Source organism: Scyliorhinus canicula, chromosome 16 (genome assembly GCF_902713615.1).
Source record: "Scyliorhinus canicula chromosome 16, sScyCan1.1, whole genome shotgun sequence".
NCBI lineage: Eukaryota > Metazoa > Chordata > Chondrichthyes > Carcharhiniformes > Scyliorhinidae > Scyliorhinus > Scyliorhinus canicula.
In genome coordinates this window covers 116,324,252-116,337,065 of record NC_052161.1, presented here as the reverse complement: position 1 = coordinate 116,337,065, position 12,814 = coordinate 116,324,252, and the positions used below count along the sequence as shown (strand labels likewise).

At 50.6% G+C, this 12,814-nt stretch overlaps 1 protein-coding gene across 2 annotated transcripts in view; it reads left to right on the top strand.

Moving 5' to 3' along the window:
* LOC119979430 (solute carrier family 25 member 35-like) overlaps window positions 1-12,814 on the top strand; it is a 34,939-nt gene that overhangs the window by 14,468 nt on the left and 7,657 nt on the right. For both annotated transcript variants that reach the window (XM_038821653.1, XM_038821652.1), the window contains exons 2-3: window positions 7,152-7,217; window positions 12,475-12,627. In XM_038821653.1, coding sequence (XP_038677581.1) covers window positions 7,152-7,217; window positions 12,475-12,627 — 219 coding nt within the window. The remainder of the gene's footprint in view (window positions 1-7,151; window positions 7,218-12,474; window positions 12,628-12,814) is intronic.

Here is a 12,814-nt window from a genome sequence, read left to right as displayed (position 1 = left end):
CAACCAAGCGAGGCGGAGAGTATTTGGCCACTCGAGTTGCCTCCACCATTCAATTAGACCATGGCTGATCTTCTCAGTGCCATTTTCCCCCACAGTATCCCCATGTCCCTTGATGTATTTACTACATATAAATCCAGCAATCTCTGTCTTCAACATGCTCAATGACTGAACCTCCACAATCAACTACGATAGAGAATTCCAAAGATTCACCACACTCTGAGTGAAGAAATTCCTCCTTCTCTCAGTCCTTAATGGTCCACCTCTTATCCTTAGACTGTGTTCCCTGGTTCTAGACCCCGGTGCCACCTTCCTGCATCTACTTTGCCAAGTCTTGTAAGAATTTTCAATGAAGGCGTGGCAGGGTGGCTCAGTGCATCCCCGGCACTGACGATCCGGGTCACTGTCCGTGTGGAGTTTGCACATTCTCCCCAAGTCTGCGTGGGTTTCGCCCCCACAACCCAAAGATGTGCAGGGTAGGTGGCCACGCTAAATTGTCCCTTAATTGGAAACAAATAATTGGTACTCTAAATTTATTTTGTAAATTTAAAATAATTTCAATGAGATTGTTTCTTAATTTTCTAAATTCTAGGGAATACAGGCCCAGTCTCCTCAATCTCTCCTTATAGAACAATCCCACTAACCCAGGAATCTGTCTGGTGAACCTTCATTAACCTCCCTCCTTGGCAAGCATATCCTTCCTTAGGTAAGGAGACCAAAACTGTACACATACTCCAGTCACACCAAGACTCTGCACCAGTAGTTCCCAACCTTTTTTACACCATGGCACATATTTATACTATAAAAGACCTTGGGCTGGATTCTCCATTTCTGAGGCAAATGGAGAATCCGCGGGAAGCTCACAACAGGAATACCGGCACTGTGTGAAACTCCTGTGCATTGTGCCAAAAATGGCTGGAGAATAGCCGGGACCGGGGCCGCGCATGCGCAGGTTGACCTACAGCGGTCGTGCCGTAAAACATGGCACCGGTCGTGCTCGAACCTGAACCCGCCAACTGTGACCGCACGACCTACCCCCTGGCTACCCCCACCAGTCCACCCAGCCCTAGCAGAAGTCCCCCCTACCACCCCCCCCCCCCCCCCCCCCCCCCCCCCCCCCCCACCAGCGGCACAGATCCAGGATGAGTGTGGCGGCACCGAACACTTCCACAGCTGGTATACCGGGTTCCCAGATGCTGGGACCACACGTGTACCGCGCTGTCGGGAATGCGGCCCATCGGGGGTGGAGCATCGCAGATGGGCCAGCCGATGATTCACCAATGCCGACGAAACGGTATGCATCACGATGACGTCGGTTTGGAGGGGGCAGAGCATGGCGGACCAGCATCAAACCGGCACCATCCCCGATTCAGGCATCGGAATCCATTCTTTGCCCAATTTCCGATCACAATTTCGCTGCCGGGCCGTGGAGAATCCAGCCCCTTGTCTGCTGCCCTTGTCATTCAAGATGGCGGCAGTCTTTACTATCTGTAAATTTTTTATTCCATTCTTTTTTATATATATATAACTTTAGAGTACACAATTCATTTTTTCCAATTAAGGGGCAATTTAGCATGGCCAATCCACCTACCCTGCACATCTTTGGGTTCGGGGGGCGAAACCCACGCAAACACGGGGAGAATGTGCAAACTCCACACAGACAGTGACCCAGAGCCGGAATCGAACCTGAGACCTCGGCGCCGTGAGGCAGCAGGGCTAACCCACTGTGCCACCGTGCTGCCCTTTTCCATTCTTAAAGTTACAAAGCTAATGTGCAGTTTGGACGGGGCAAGCTGTTAATCCATCTCATTGCTCACTCCAAAATCCCATCAAATTGAATCCAATTCATGGTCACCACAAATCCAAGCTGACAAGAAAGGGCTTTGCACCTCACATTGGGCTTGATCTGACGTTTGATCTCAGCCAAAAGGCCAAGAAGCGATAAGGGGTCGTGGGTTTGGAAGGCCCTGCCTATGGAGCCTTGGTGAGTTTCGGCAGTGCATCTTGTGGATGACACTTCCTAAGTGTAGCACTTTGCATGTGTTTGTGTTGTAAGGGTCCTTCCTTTATTTCCCCTTTTATTTTGCCAGTATCATTTTTGGTCCACGGGTGATTAATGAACATGTATCTTTAAGTCAAGCAACACAGTGAATGAGGAGGAGTGGGGTAGGAATGAACTGCGCACTAGCCCAGTGTATCATAACATAATTTGGGGGCTCGTCCGGGATCTTTGGAATGGTAGATGGTGACTTTTGTGTGACAGTATAAATTAAACAGAGACACCAGATTTGCAGCGATATAACAGGATGGCTCTGGAAACTGCTAAGGGTTTTCTTCAGGTGGACGGCTTAACGCTGGTTTATTTAAAAAGGCTTCAGAAAGACAAGCTCGTCGAATTGGCAGGGGAATTAAAAATAGAGGTACCAGCTAGGGCGAGGAAGGTGGTGATAACGGACGTGATTGCTCAACATTTAAATTAAGAAGAGATGTTAAAAACACAGGAGAGCCCACAAAGTAGCACAGCACCAAGGACATTTTCTGGTGGGAAAACTGAGCTGGAGAGAATTTGGTTGAAGTTTCAGCATGAAAGGGAATTGAAAAGAATAGCAAAAGAAATGGAGAGGCAGCAAAAGGGAAAAGAAATGGAGATGGAAATGAGGAGGTTGGAATTAGAGAGGAAAAAGCAAAAGGGAGAAAGAGAAGAAAAAGCAAAAGAGAGGAAAAAGCAAGAGAGAGAGAGAGAGAGCACCAGATTAAGGTACTGGAAATTCGAGGGGAGCTGCCAGAAATTTGAGGGGAGCTTAATCTGAAAATGGAACCCAGCGGCGATATGTTTAAATTCATGCAGGCCCTCTCAAAATCCAAAGGGAGTAGGCAGATACCTTTTTTAGGGCTTTTGAGAATCTAGCAACCCAAATGGAGTGGCCAAGAGAAAAGCGGACATTACCCACGCAGAGTAAACTGACAGGGCAGGCACAGGAAGTTTATGCTTCACTGTCAGTGGGTGTGTCTAAGAATTATGACGAGTTTTTTAAAAAAGGCTATTCTGGGTGCATATGAATTGATTCCCAAAGCACATAGGCAAAAGTTTCGGAATTTAAGGAGGCAGAAGGGACCGCTTATGCTGAATTCAATAGGGTTGAGCAGAACTATTTTGATAGATGGGTTTGAGAATTTGGAGTTGCAAATATCTATGAGGCTCTGAGAGGGGTCCTTCTCTTAGAGGAATTTAAGAATTCCCAACCTCAAAAATAAGAACCCATGTTGAAGACCAGAGGGTGAAGATTGCTAGGCAGTTAACAATTATGGCTGACGATTATGAGCGAATCCATACATTTAAACCTCTGTTCCATCACCCCCATCATTTTGAAAAGGATAGGAATTGGGAGAGTGAAAGGAAGGCAGATGGCCATGGTAAAGAATGGATAGCTGGGAATGCCCTGAGATCTCCTCCTCAGACCAGGACAGAAGGGACTGAGTGTGGAGGTGAGACTCGGAAGCTTAGATGTTACCATTGTAATAAGGTGGGACACGTTTGTTCAGTAAGTTGGACGGTGCAAGGAAAGCCCCTGGTGTGAGTTCATAAGGAGGATTCCAAAAAGGGAACAAAAGTGTAGAATAGCTACCAAGCAGACTGTAGCTCGAACTGGACTTAGGAGACCTGAGGTAAACATTACTGTGGGAGCAGGTGTGATGAATGAGGTAGTGAAGAGATATGCAAGGTTTTTGTCTAAGGGGAAGATCACCCCATTTTCCTACTATCTTAAGGGACACAGGTGCTACTCAAACTCTCTTACTAGAGAAGGATTTGGTTTTCCCTCTAGAAAGCTCAATGAAAGCTGAAGTATTAGTGAATGGGATAGGTGGGGATTATATCCCAGTTCCATTGTACAAAGTACAAAAGGAGTTTGATTCAGTGTCAGGTCCATTAGTTGTTGGAGTGGTTAATAAATTCCCAGTAGGTGGAGTAGACTTACCGTTGGGGAATGATTTGGCAGGAGTGGTTGTAGTTTCACCCATGATTCCAAAGAGTCCACATGTTGTACTACAGAGAGCACATGAGATGCCAACGGTAGAGGAAATTCGGAAAACTCTTTGTGCATTAAATTACTCAAAGAAAGAACCTTTAAAAGACATTAATCACATATCAAATGACAATGGTATGAATCCGATTATGCTGATATTGATTAAATTGGGCGGGATTCTCCGACCCCCCCGCCGGGTCAGAGAATCGCCAGGGGGCAGTGTGAATCCCGCCCCTGCCGGCCGCCGAATTCTCCAGCACCGGAGATTCGGCGGGGGCAGGAATCGCGCCAAGCCGGTTGGCGGGCCCTACCCGGCGATTCTCCGGCCCGCGATGGCCTGAAGTCCCGCTGGTTCTATGCAGGTCCCGCCGGCGTAAATTGGACTAGGTCCCTTACCTGCGGGACCTGGCGGCACAGGCGGGGTCCGGGGTCCTGGGGGGGGGGGGGGGTGAGGGGCGGTTTGGCCCCGCAGGGTGCCCCCACGGTGGCCTGGCCCGCGATCGGGGCCGACCGATCCGCGGGCGGGCCTGTGCCATGGAGGCACTCTTTTCCTACGCGCCGGCTATGTAAGCCTCCGCCATGGCCAACGCGTAGGTGAACTCCCCCCTGCGCATGTGCAGGGATGACATCAGCAGCCACTGATGCTCCCGCGCATGCACGGACCTGCGCCGGCTGGCGGAGTCCCTTCGGCTATGCGACGCCAAAGGCCTTCCGCGCCAGCCGGCAGGGCACCAAGCACTCCAGGGCGGGCCTAACCCCTAAAAGTGTGGAGGATTCCGCACCTTTGGGGCAGCCCAACGGCAGTGGTTCACGCCACTCTGTCCCACCGGGACCCCCCGCCCCTCCAGGTATGGGAGAATCCCGCCCCTTATCGCTACAAAAATGATTCCTCACAGAGATTCGTCAAAGGTAAAATCTAGTAGAGAATTATGTTCTGAGAACTCAAGGACTGAACGTGTCGACAAGAAAGAGGAGTCTGAATCTAACAGTAATGAAGATTCAGACGAGGGCTGTGAATCCCATTTCAGTTCTGGTTATGAAGTGATGATGTAACAACTGCTACCGAATAATCCCTGTCCCTAACTGATCTTGGACAAATGGCAAGAAATTCTTCCAAAGCTGGGAAAGCAGACAGCAAATCGGAAGGAGAAAGTGAATTGGACTATTCTAAAATTAATTTGTTACAGCCTCTTGCAGTAAACCCATTGCCATTCACTTCGGCTGCAAATATTTCCCAGAGCATGCTATTTTGAAGGGAAATACACCCAATAACATGGCATCAGCTATTCAGGACGAGGACAGCAAGGACCCTGTCAACAGATTAACCCGCATCCTTTTAAAGGTCCACAGTGCCTCTTTTGAGGACAAAGGAGATGAAATAATCAGTAATCAATTCCTTTTAAAAATTAAGAGGAAGGTGGATGGATGTGGTGATTCTGCCACCGCATCTGTTAACAAAAAGCAGAAGCTTCAGGGAGACAATGAGCCACCCTCTGATTCTGAAAGTAAAGAAGAACAGTTGAAGTTTGGAACGCAGAAATTGTTTCCGTTTGTATTACAAGATGGAGATAAGGGTGTGATTATGAAGATTCTAATGAGAAGGTAAAAGCTGTAAAACAAGGAATGGCGCATGTACAGCCAACCAACTCTGCGAAGATTGAACCCTCCTGGGTCTTTTTAAGTTAATGTACCCATTATGGGGCAATTTAGCATGGCCAATCCACCCACCCTGTACATCTTTGGGTTGTGGGGGTGAGACCCACGCAGACACAGTGTGAATGTGCAAACTCAACAGGGGCTGCGATCGAACCCAGGACCTCAGCGCTGTGAGGCAGTTGTGCTAACTACTGCACCACCGTGCCGCACGTAAATTGACCCTTAATGGGGAAAAAAGGACAAAGGCGATGGGATTTCAGAGGCATGTGGATAGAGGGAGAGCCTGCAGCTGGTCTATCTGAGCTCGTTCTGATCAACACTGAAATCTCAGTGACACGCTCTGTGGGCGGAATTCTCCCCTCATGTGATAAATCGGGAAGGCTGTCGTGAACTCGGCCGAGTTTCACAACGGCCTCGGAGGCTGCTCCTCTCACCTTATTCACCCCCACCCGGGGGGCTAGGAGCGGCGCTGCATAACTCTCAGCCGCCGGGCCTTGACGCTTGCCGAGAATGACGCGACCGCGGCGCCTAAGTGATGTCAGCCGCGCATGCGCAGGTTGGGCGGCTCCAACCCGCGCATGCACAGTTGCCGTCTTCCCCTCCGCTGCCCCACAAGACGTGGAGGCTTGATCTTGCGGGGCGGCGGAGGGGAAAGAGTGCGTCGCTTTGAGACACCGGCCCGACGATTGGTGGGCACCGATCGGTGGGCACTATTTTTAATGGGCAGCATGGTAGCATAGTGGTTAGCACAAATGCTTCACAGCTCCAGGGTCCCAGGTTCGATTCACCTCCCGAGCACGGCCGTGGTGCTCACTCCCCTCTCCGCCCCCCACAAGCCTCAAACCAGCATTTGGCGCCCATGTTCACGACCAGGTGTGGTTGCCGCCGTCGTGAACCGGTCGGGAACGGCAGGCCGCTCGGCCCATCCGGACCCGGAGAATCGCCGGTCGCTGTGAAAAACGGCGAGCGCCGATTCTTCTGAGCAGGGTGGGGTGGGAGTATCGCGCCAGGGGGGCGTGTCGTGAGTTGCTCGGCCCTCCCGCGATTCTCCCACCCAGCGTGGGGAGCGGAGAATTCTGCCCTGTGTTTATGAATCTAGTTCTATGGTGTCACATATTCTACTCAGTAATGAAAAAAATTGCAATTTTCCGTTAGTTGCAATCATTTAAGAATGGCATAAAGTGTGCATCTGGATGCTTAGTGCCAATGTAGCAATAGGGCAGTTAGTCACTCACCAAGCACTATACAACTCTTGGTTTTGATAAATCCAATTTTTTTATTGATTTACCAGTTGTGGGCATCGCTGGCTGGGCCAGCATTTATTCGCCATCCCAAATGTGGCGGAATAGCAACATTTCAGTGACTATTTTATCGACTTCATTCCTGATTTTCTAAATGCACAGATTGTTTCTGAATCCTTTTATGCATGGTCCCTAAACCGCCTGTAACTGTTTGCGTTTTGCTTCCTCATAGATAAAGACTCGCCTTCAAGCCCAGTCAGCAGCTGTCATTGCTGTGGGACACCAGCATAACCATCAGGTACAATCTGGGACGAAAGGTCTATATTTATATGGCAACTGATCAAACCTGTTTACGTACTATGGATGTGCAGCAGTCACCGTTATGTAGTTGATGCGACCATCAATTCACACGAGACGATTAGTAGAAGTGAACAGTGGTTTTAATAAGCTAGATCTGCCTGCGACTGCTCTGTACTGAGTGCCGCCTACAGGCTGCAGATTTATATACCACCCCCCAGGGGGCGGAGCCACAGGCGGAGCCCACAAGGGCATCAACATAATACAATACAATACAGTGGTGAATTGTGGTAGCAATACGTTCAGCACAGTACTCAAACATTGCAACAGTGTACAATGAAACCTCGAAAGCAGCAATGAGATGAATGACCGGTCCACTTTTTGTTTGGTCTTGTAGGGAAGGGCGTGTAGGAAGTCAGGGCAGTGGGTGAACTACATGCTGTATTTTGTATCGTTCCCCGAATGTCTGGGATGGGCAGACAGGCTCTCAGCCTCATTGCACCCTCTGCAATGCACAAGTTTCAGTTTTTAAGAATGGGCCTTCAACCCATGGGATGCATTTTGCATCAAAGTCTTTTGACCCAGAGTTGCGACCAAAGTGCAAACAACTGTTAAATGTGTGAGAAATCAGGAAAAATCAAACAGGGTAGAAAGAGAGAGGGTTAGATTTACTCGGAGAGGAAGAGGGTTGGACCAAGATGAGTCTCATGATCTTGTTACTTTTTCCACTTGCCCAGGTTTTATCACGAGCTTGTAGGTCACACATTTTGTGGGCAGCACGGTAGCATGGTGGTTAGCATAAATGCTTCACAGCTCCAGGGTCCCAGGTTCGGTTCCCGGCTGGGTCACTGTCTGTGCGGAGTCTGCACGTCCTCCCCGTGTGTGCGTGGGTTTCCTCCGGGTGCTCCGGTTTCCTCCCACAGTCCAAAGATGTGCGGGTTAGGTGGATTGGCCATGCTAAATTGCCCGTAGTGTCCTTAAAAGTAAGGTTAAGGGGGGGGTTGTTGGGTTACGGGTATAGGGTGGATACGTGGGGTTAAGTAGGGTGATCATTGCTCGGCACAACATCGAGGGCCGAAGGGCCTGTTCTGTGCTGTACTGTTCTATGTTCTATTTTCCATCTGATCCAACAATCAAACCATCTCCGCACATGGCTTCATTCTCTCCTGGGATGTCCTGTCACTGACTGGTTCAGCATTAATTGTTCTTGAATTGAGTGCCATCTTAGGCCATTTCAGAGAGCAGTTAAGAGTTAACCAGATTGCTGTGGGTCTGGAGTCACATGTAAGCCAGACCAGGTAAGGGTGGCGGATTTCCTTCGCTAAAGGGTATTAGTGAATCAGATGGGTTCTCAACAGCAGCTGACTTCGCCATTACTGAGTTTAGCTATTAACAGAATTCATTTGCCGTGGTGGGATTTGAACCCATCTTCTAGAAGCGTTACTCTGGGTCTCCGGATTATAGTCCAGTGATATTACCACTACACCACCATCTCCCCTGTACATCACCCCATTCAATATAACAAGCATAGAGGGTTATTGGCACTGGTTCTCCATTTCCACAGCTGATCTGGGAATGTCACTGTTCCTTCCTCCCCTTTCCAATGCTTTAATCTTGCTGCAGCCAGCTTTTTTCAGAGGAGAGCTATAAACACAATTTTCATAACCTGAAGGTTTACACTGGGTGAAGTGCAGCTGTTTCTAGATCCAGGGAACTATATTCGAGTACAAACATACTCACACATGCCCAAGGGCCCAGTGCTGTAAAATGTGACTGGATCGGGGCTTGATGGCAGGCGTGGACACGATGGGCCGAAGGGCCTCTTTCCATGCTGTAAAACTCACTGACTAACACTTTGACTCTAATGTCACAGAACAAGCTCCCCGCTGACCCACTGCGACACATAGGCCGAAAACGTAGCAGATTCCATGGCTGGTCTGTGCTGTGACAGCAAGTTTCCTGCTGGAGTGGCTGTTCCTCGGCTCCTCCTCCTGCCCCCCCCCCCCCCCTCCAATCTAGCGGAGGGAAAAATCAGCCATGGTTCCCACCCCCCCGATCAGTCAAGTAAGGGGAGCAGGAGGGGGAGGCATACCCCAGCAAGAGTTGCACAGTGGTTAGCTCTAGTGCCTCAAATCACCAGAGACCCGGGTTCAATTCCTACCTTGGGTGACTGTGTGGAGTTTGTACTTTCTCCCCGAGTCTGTGTGGGTTTCCTCCGGGTGCTCCGGTTTCCTCTTACAGTCCAAAGACGTGCATGTTAGGTGGATTGGCCATGCTAAATTGCCCCGAGGTGGGGTTGCGGGGATTGGGTGTGGGATAGGACCTAGGTTGGATGTTCTTTCAGAGGGCCAAATGGACTCCTTCTGCACTGTAGGGATTCTACGAAGAGACTATAACTCCAGGGGAGATCGGGACAATATGTATGGCCAGGGTGTAAAATGGAGATCTGGCAACACGGATTATTAAGGATTAAGGTTAGATCTGAACCTAGGGGAGACTTTTGTCTCTCGCCAATCCTTTTCTCACTGAAGGTCGCAACACCTGGTGGCACCCCAGGCAACAGATAGTAACTGGCTATTCCACTACATGAGGTATCACTGACAGACCCCAATAATCCCCTCACCCGAATATCTACATATGCATTTATCATCAGGAGACCCTGATTAATGGTCAGATTCAGGAAACTGGGAGGAGGTTTAATTTTCTAGTCTGGGGGCACTGAGGTCATGGTGACACCCCAGCCTATCAGAGTAGGACAGACAAACACTGCCCCAGCTGCTGTAGGGAATAAGAGAATATAAACAGATTGGAACAATGTTGACAGGACAGGTTTGGGGCACGGCCTTGCGTGTGGTGAAAGTCATCCTGTCAATTCAGCGATTGGTGCGGGAGAGAGGTTAATGTGCTGACTCGCTGCTACCGCTGTCATCGATAGCTTGTTGTTCAGTTCAGAGTCGGCCAGTGTTTTTCTGCAGTAAAGGTCATCAATGATGTTGTAATCCTGCTGCAGTCAGCCAATAACTACAGTTGAAGTTGTCAGAGTCTCTGTAACTGTAAAGGTTTACTGATGGAGGGAGGAGCCAGAACTGGGCTCACCCCCAGGGGAGCAGTGTTTACTTTTCCCATTCTGAACTTTAACCCCAGTCAGTACCCTGCCTCACTATTACACATTCGGCTTGTTTTGCTGGACGGCCATTCTCTGACTTGGAGAACAGACAGGAGAGTTTTTACATTACTCTGAAATCTTGTTTTTCCTTCTAAATTTAGAGTACCCAATTCTTTTTTTCCACTTAAGGGGCAATTTAGCGTGACCAATACACCCACCCTGCACATCTTTGGGTTGTGGGGGTGAGACCCACGCAAACACAGGGAGAATGTGCAAACTCCACACGGACAGTGACCCAGAGCCGGGATCGAACCCGAGTCCACAGCCGCGTGAGGCAGCAGTGCTAAGCCGCTGTACCACTGTGCTGCCCTCAAACTAAAACATCCAACTGAATTACACTCAGTAACAACCCAGTGATTGATCCATGTTAACACCTAATGCCTTCCTCATGAATATCACTCACGTGGCTGCATCCTGCCCCCTCGTGCATTGATTTCAAGTTATTATTTTGTTGTCGTGTGCCAACCTCTCTCAGAAATGTGGATCAGCAACTTTCAATCCTGCAATTCTGGATCGCTGCCTTTCCCTGAGATTCTCTGTTCTTACAACAGGATCACCCTCTGCTCCCCCAACATTCCTCTGCTCCCCACCCACAAACGCACACACACCTCTGCACCCTCACCCTCCTCATCCCCCACACACCTCTGCTCCCTCACCCTCCCCACCCCCCCACACACACACCCTCTACCCCAACACACCCTCTACCCCCAACACACCCGCTACCCCCAACACACCCTCTACCCACCCAACACTCCCTCTACCCCAACACACCCTCTACCCCCCCAACACACCCTCTGCCCCCCAACACACCCTCTACCCCAACACACCCTCTACCATTAACACACCCTCTACCCCAACACACCCTCTACCCCCCAACATACCCTCTGCCCAAAACACACCCTCTACCCCAACACACCCTCTACCCCCAACACACCCTCTATCCCCCCAACACACCCTCTACCCCCAACACACCCTCTACCCCCAACACACCCTCTACCCTCCCCAACACACCCTCTACCCCCAACACACCCTCTACCCCAACACACCTTCTACCCCCAACACACCCTCTACCCCCAACACACCCTCTACCCCCCCAACACACCCTCTACCCCCCCAACACACCCTCTACCCCCAACACACCCTCTACCCCCCCAACACACCCTCTACCCCCCAACACACCCTCTGCCCCCAAAACACCCTCTACCCCAACACACCCTCTACCCCCCAACACACCCTCTACCCCCCAACACACCCTCTACCCCCCCCAACACACCCTCTACCCCAACACACCCTCTACCCCCCAACACACCCTCTACCCCAACACACCCTCTACCCCCCAACATACCCTCTACCCCCCCAACACACCCTCTACCCCCAACACACCCTCTACCCCCCAACACACCCTCTACCCCAACACACCCTCTGCCCCAACACACCCTCTACCCCAACACACCCTCTACCCCCCAACACACCCTCTACCCCAACACACCCTCTACCCCAACACACCCTCTACCCCAACACACCCTCTTCCCCAACACACCCTCTACCCCCCAACACACCCTCTACCCCCCAACACACCCTCTACCCCAACACACCCTCTTCCCCCAACACACCCTCTACCCCCCAACACACCCTCTGCCCCCCAACACACCCTCTGCTCCCAACACACCCTCTACCCCCCAATGCACCCTCTACCCCCCCAACACACCCTCTACCCCAACACACCCTCTACCCCCAACACACCCTCTACCCCCAACACACCCTCTACCCCCCAAACACACCCTCTCTCCACTATCAGCGACAGATCTTTCCGTCGATTTGCCTTCACTCTTTAAAGCTCTCTCCTTCAATCTCTTTGCCTTGTTGCCCATTCCCCCATTCTTCAAATTGTCATTCCAACTGTGTCTCCCCCCCCCCCCCCCCCCCCCCCCCCCCCCCCCCATATACATGGTGCTGGCTGATTGTTGGATGCTCTCCAACATGAGGGTGCCATGTGATTACAAGGTGATTACAATGTGTTGGGAACATACAATCGAGTTTATGAAGACCTCCCTTTGTGATAAACGTGATGTTGTTGTTTCCTCGACCGCAGGGAGTCACGACTGCCCTCTTGACAATCTACAGACAAGAAGGCATTCTGGGCCTGTGGCGAGGTGTCACTGGTGCTGTTCCCAGGGTGATGGTTGGATCTGCAGCGCAGCTCGCTACGTTTGACTCTGCCAAGCAATTGGTCAAGGACCAGCAGGTGAGCGCACGTCGATGTCGGGGGGTGTTACAAATCACCTGAGAAGGATGATAATATCTGCAGCCTTTAAATTGTTACAGCAGTATGAGGAGGGGCAAAAATGATTCCCTAATCATCCCACTTCAGCTCTTACTATAGCAGAGTTTTCTTATAAATCTAGCTGAGGATCAGCTTTGCCAATACTGCA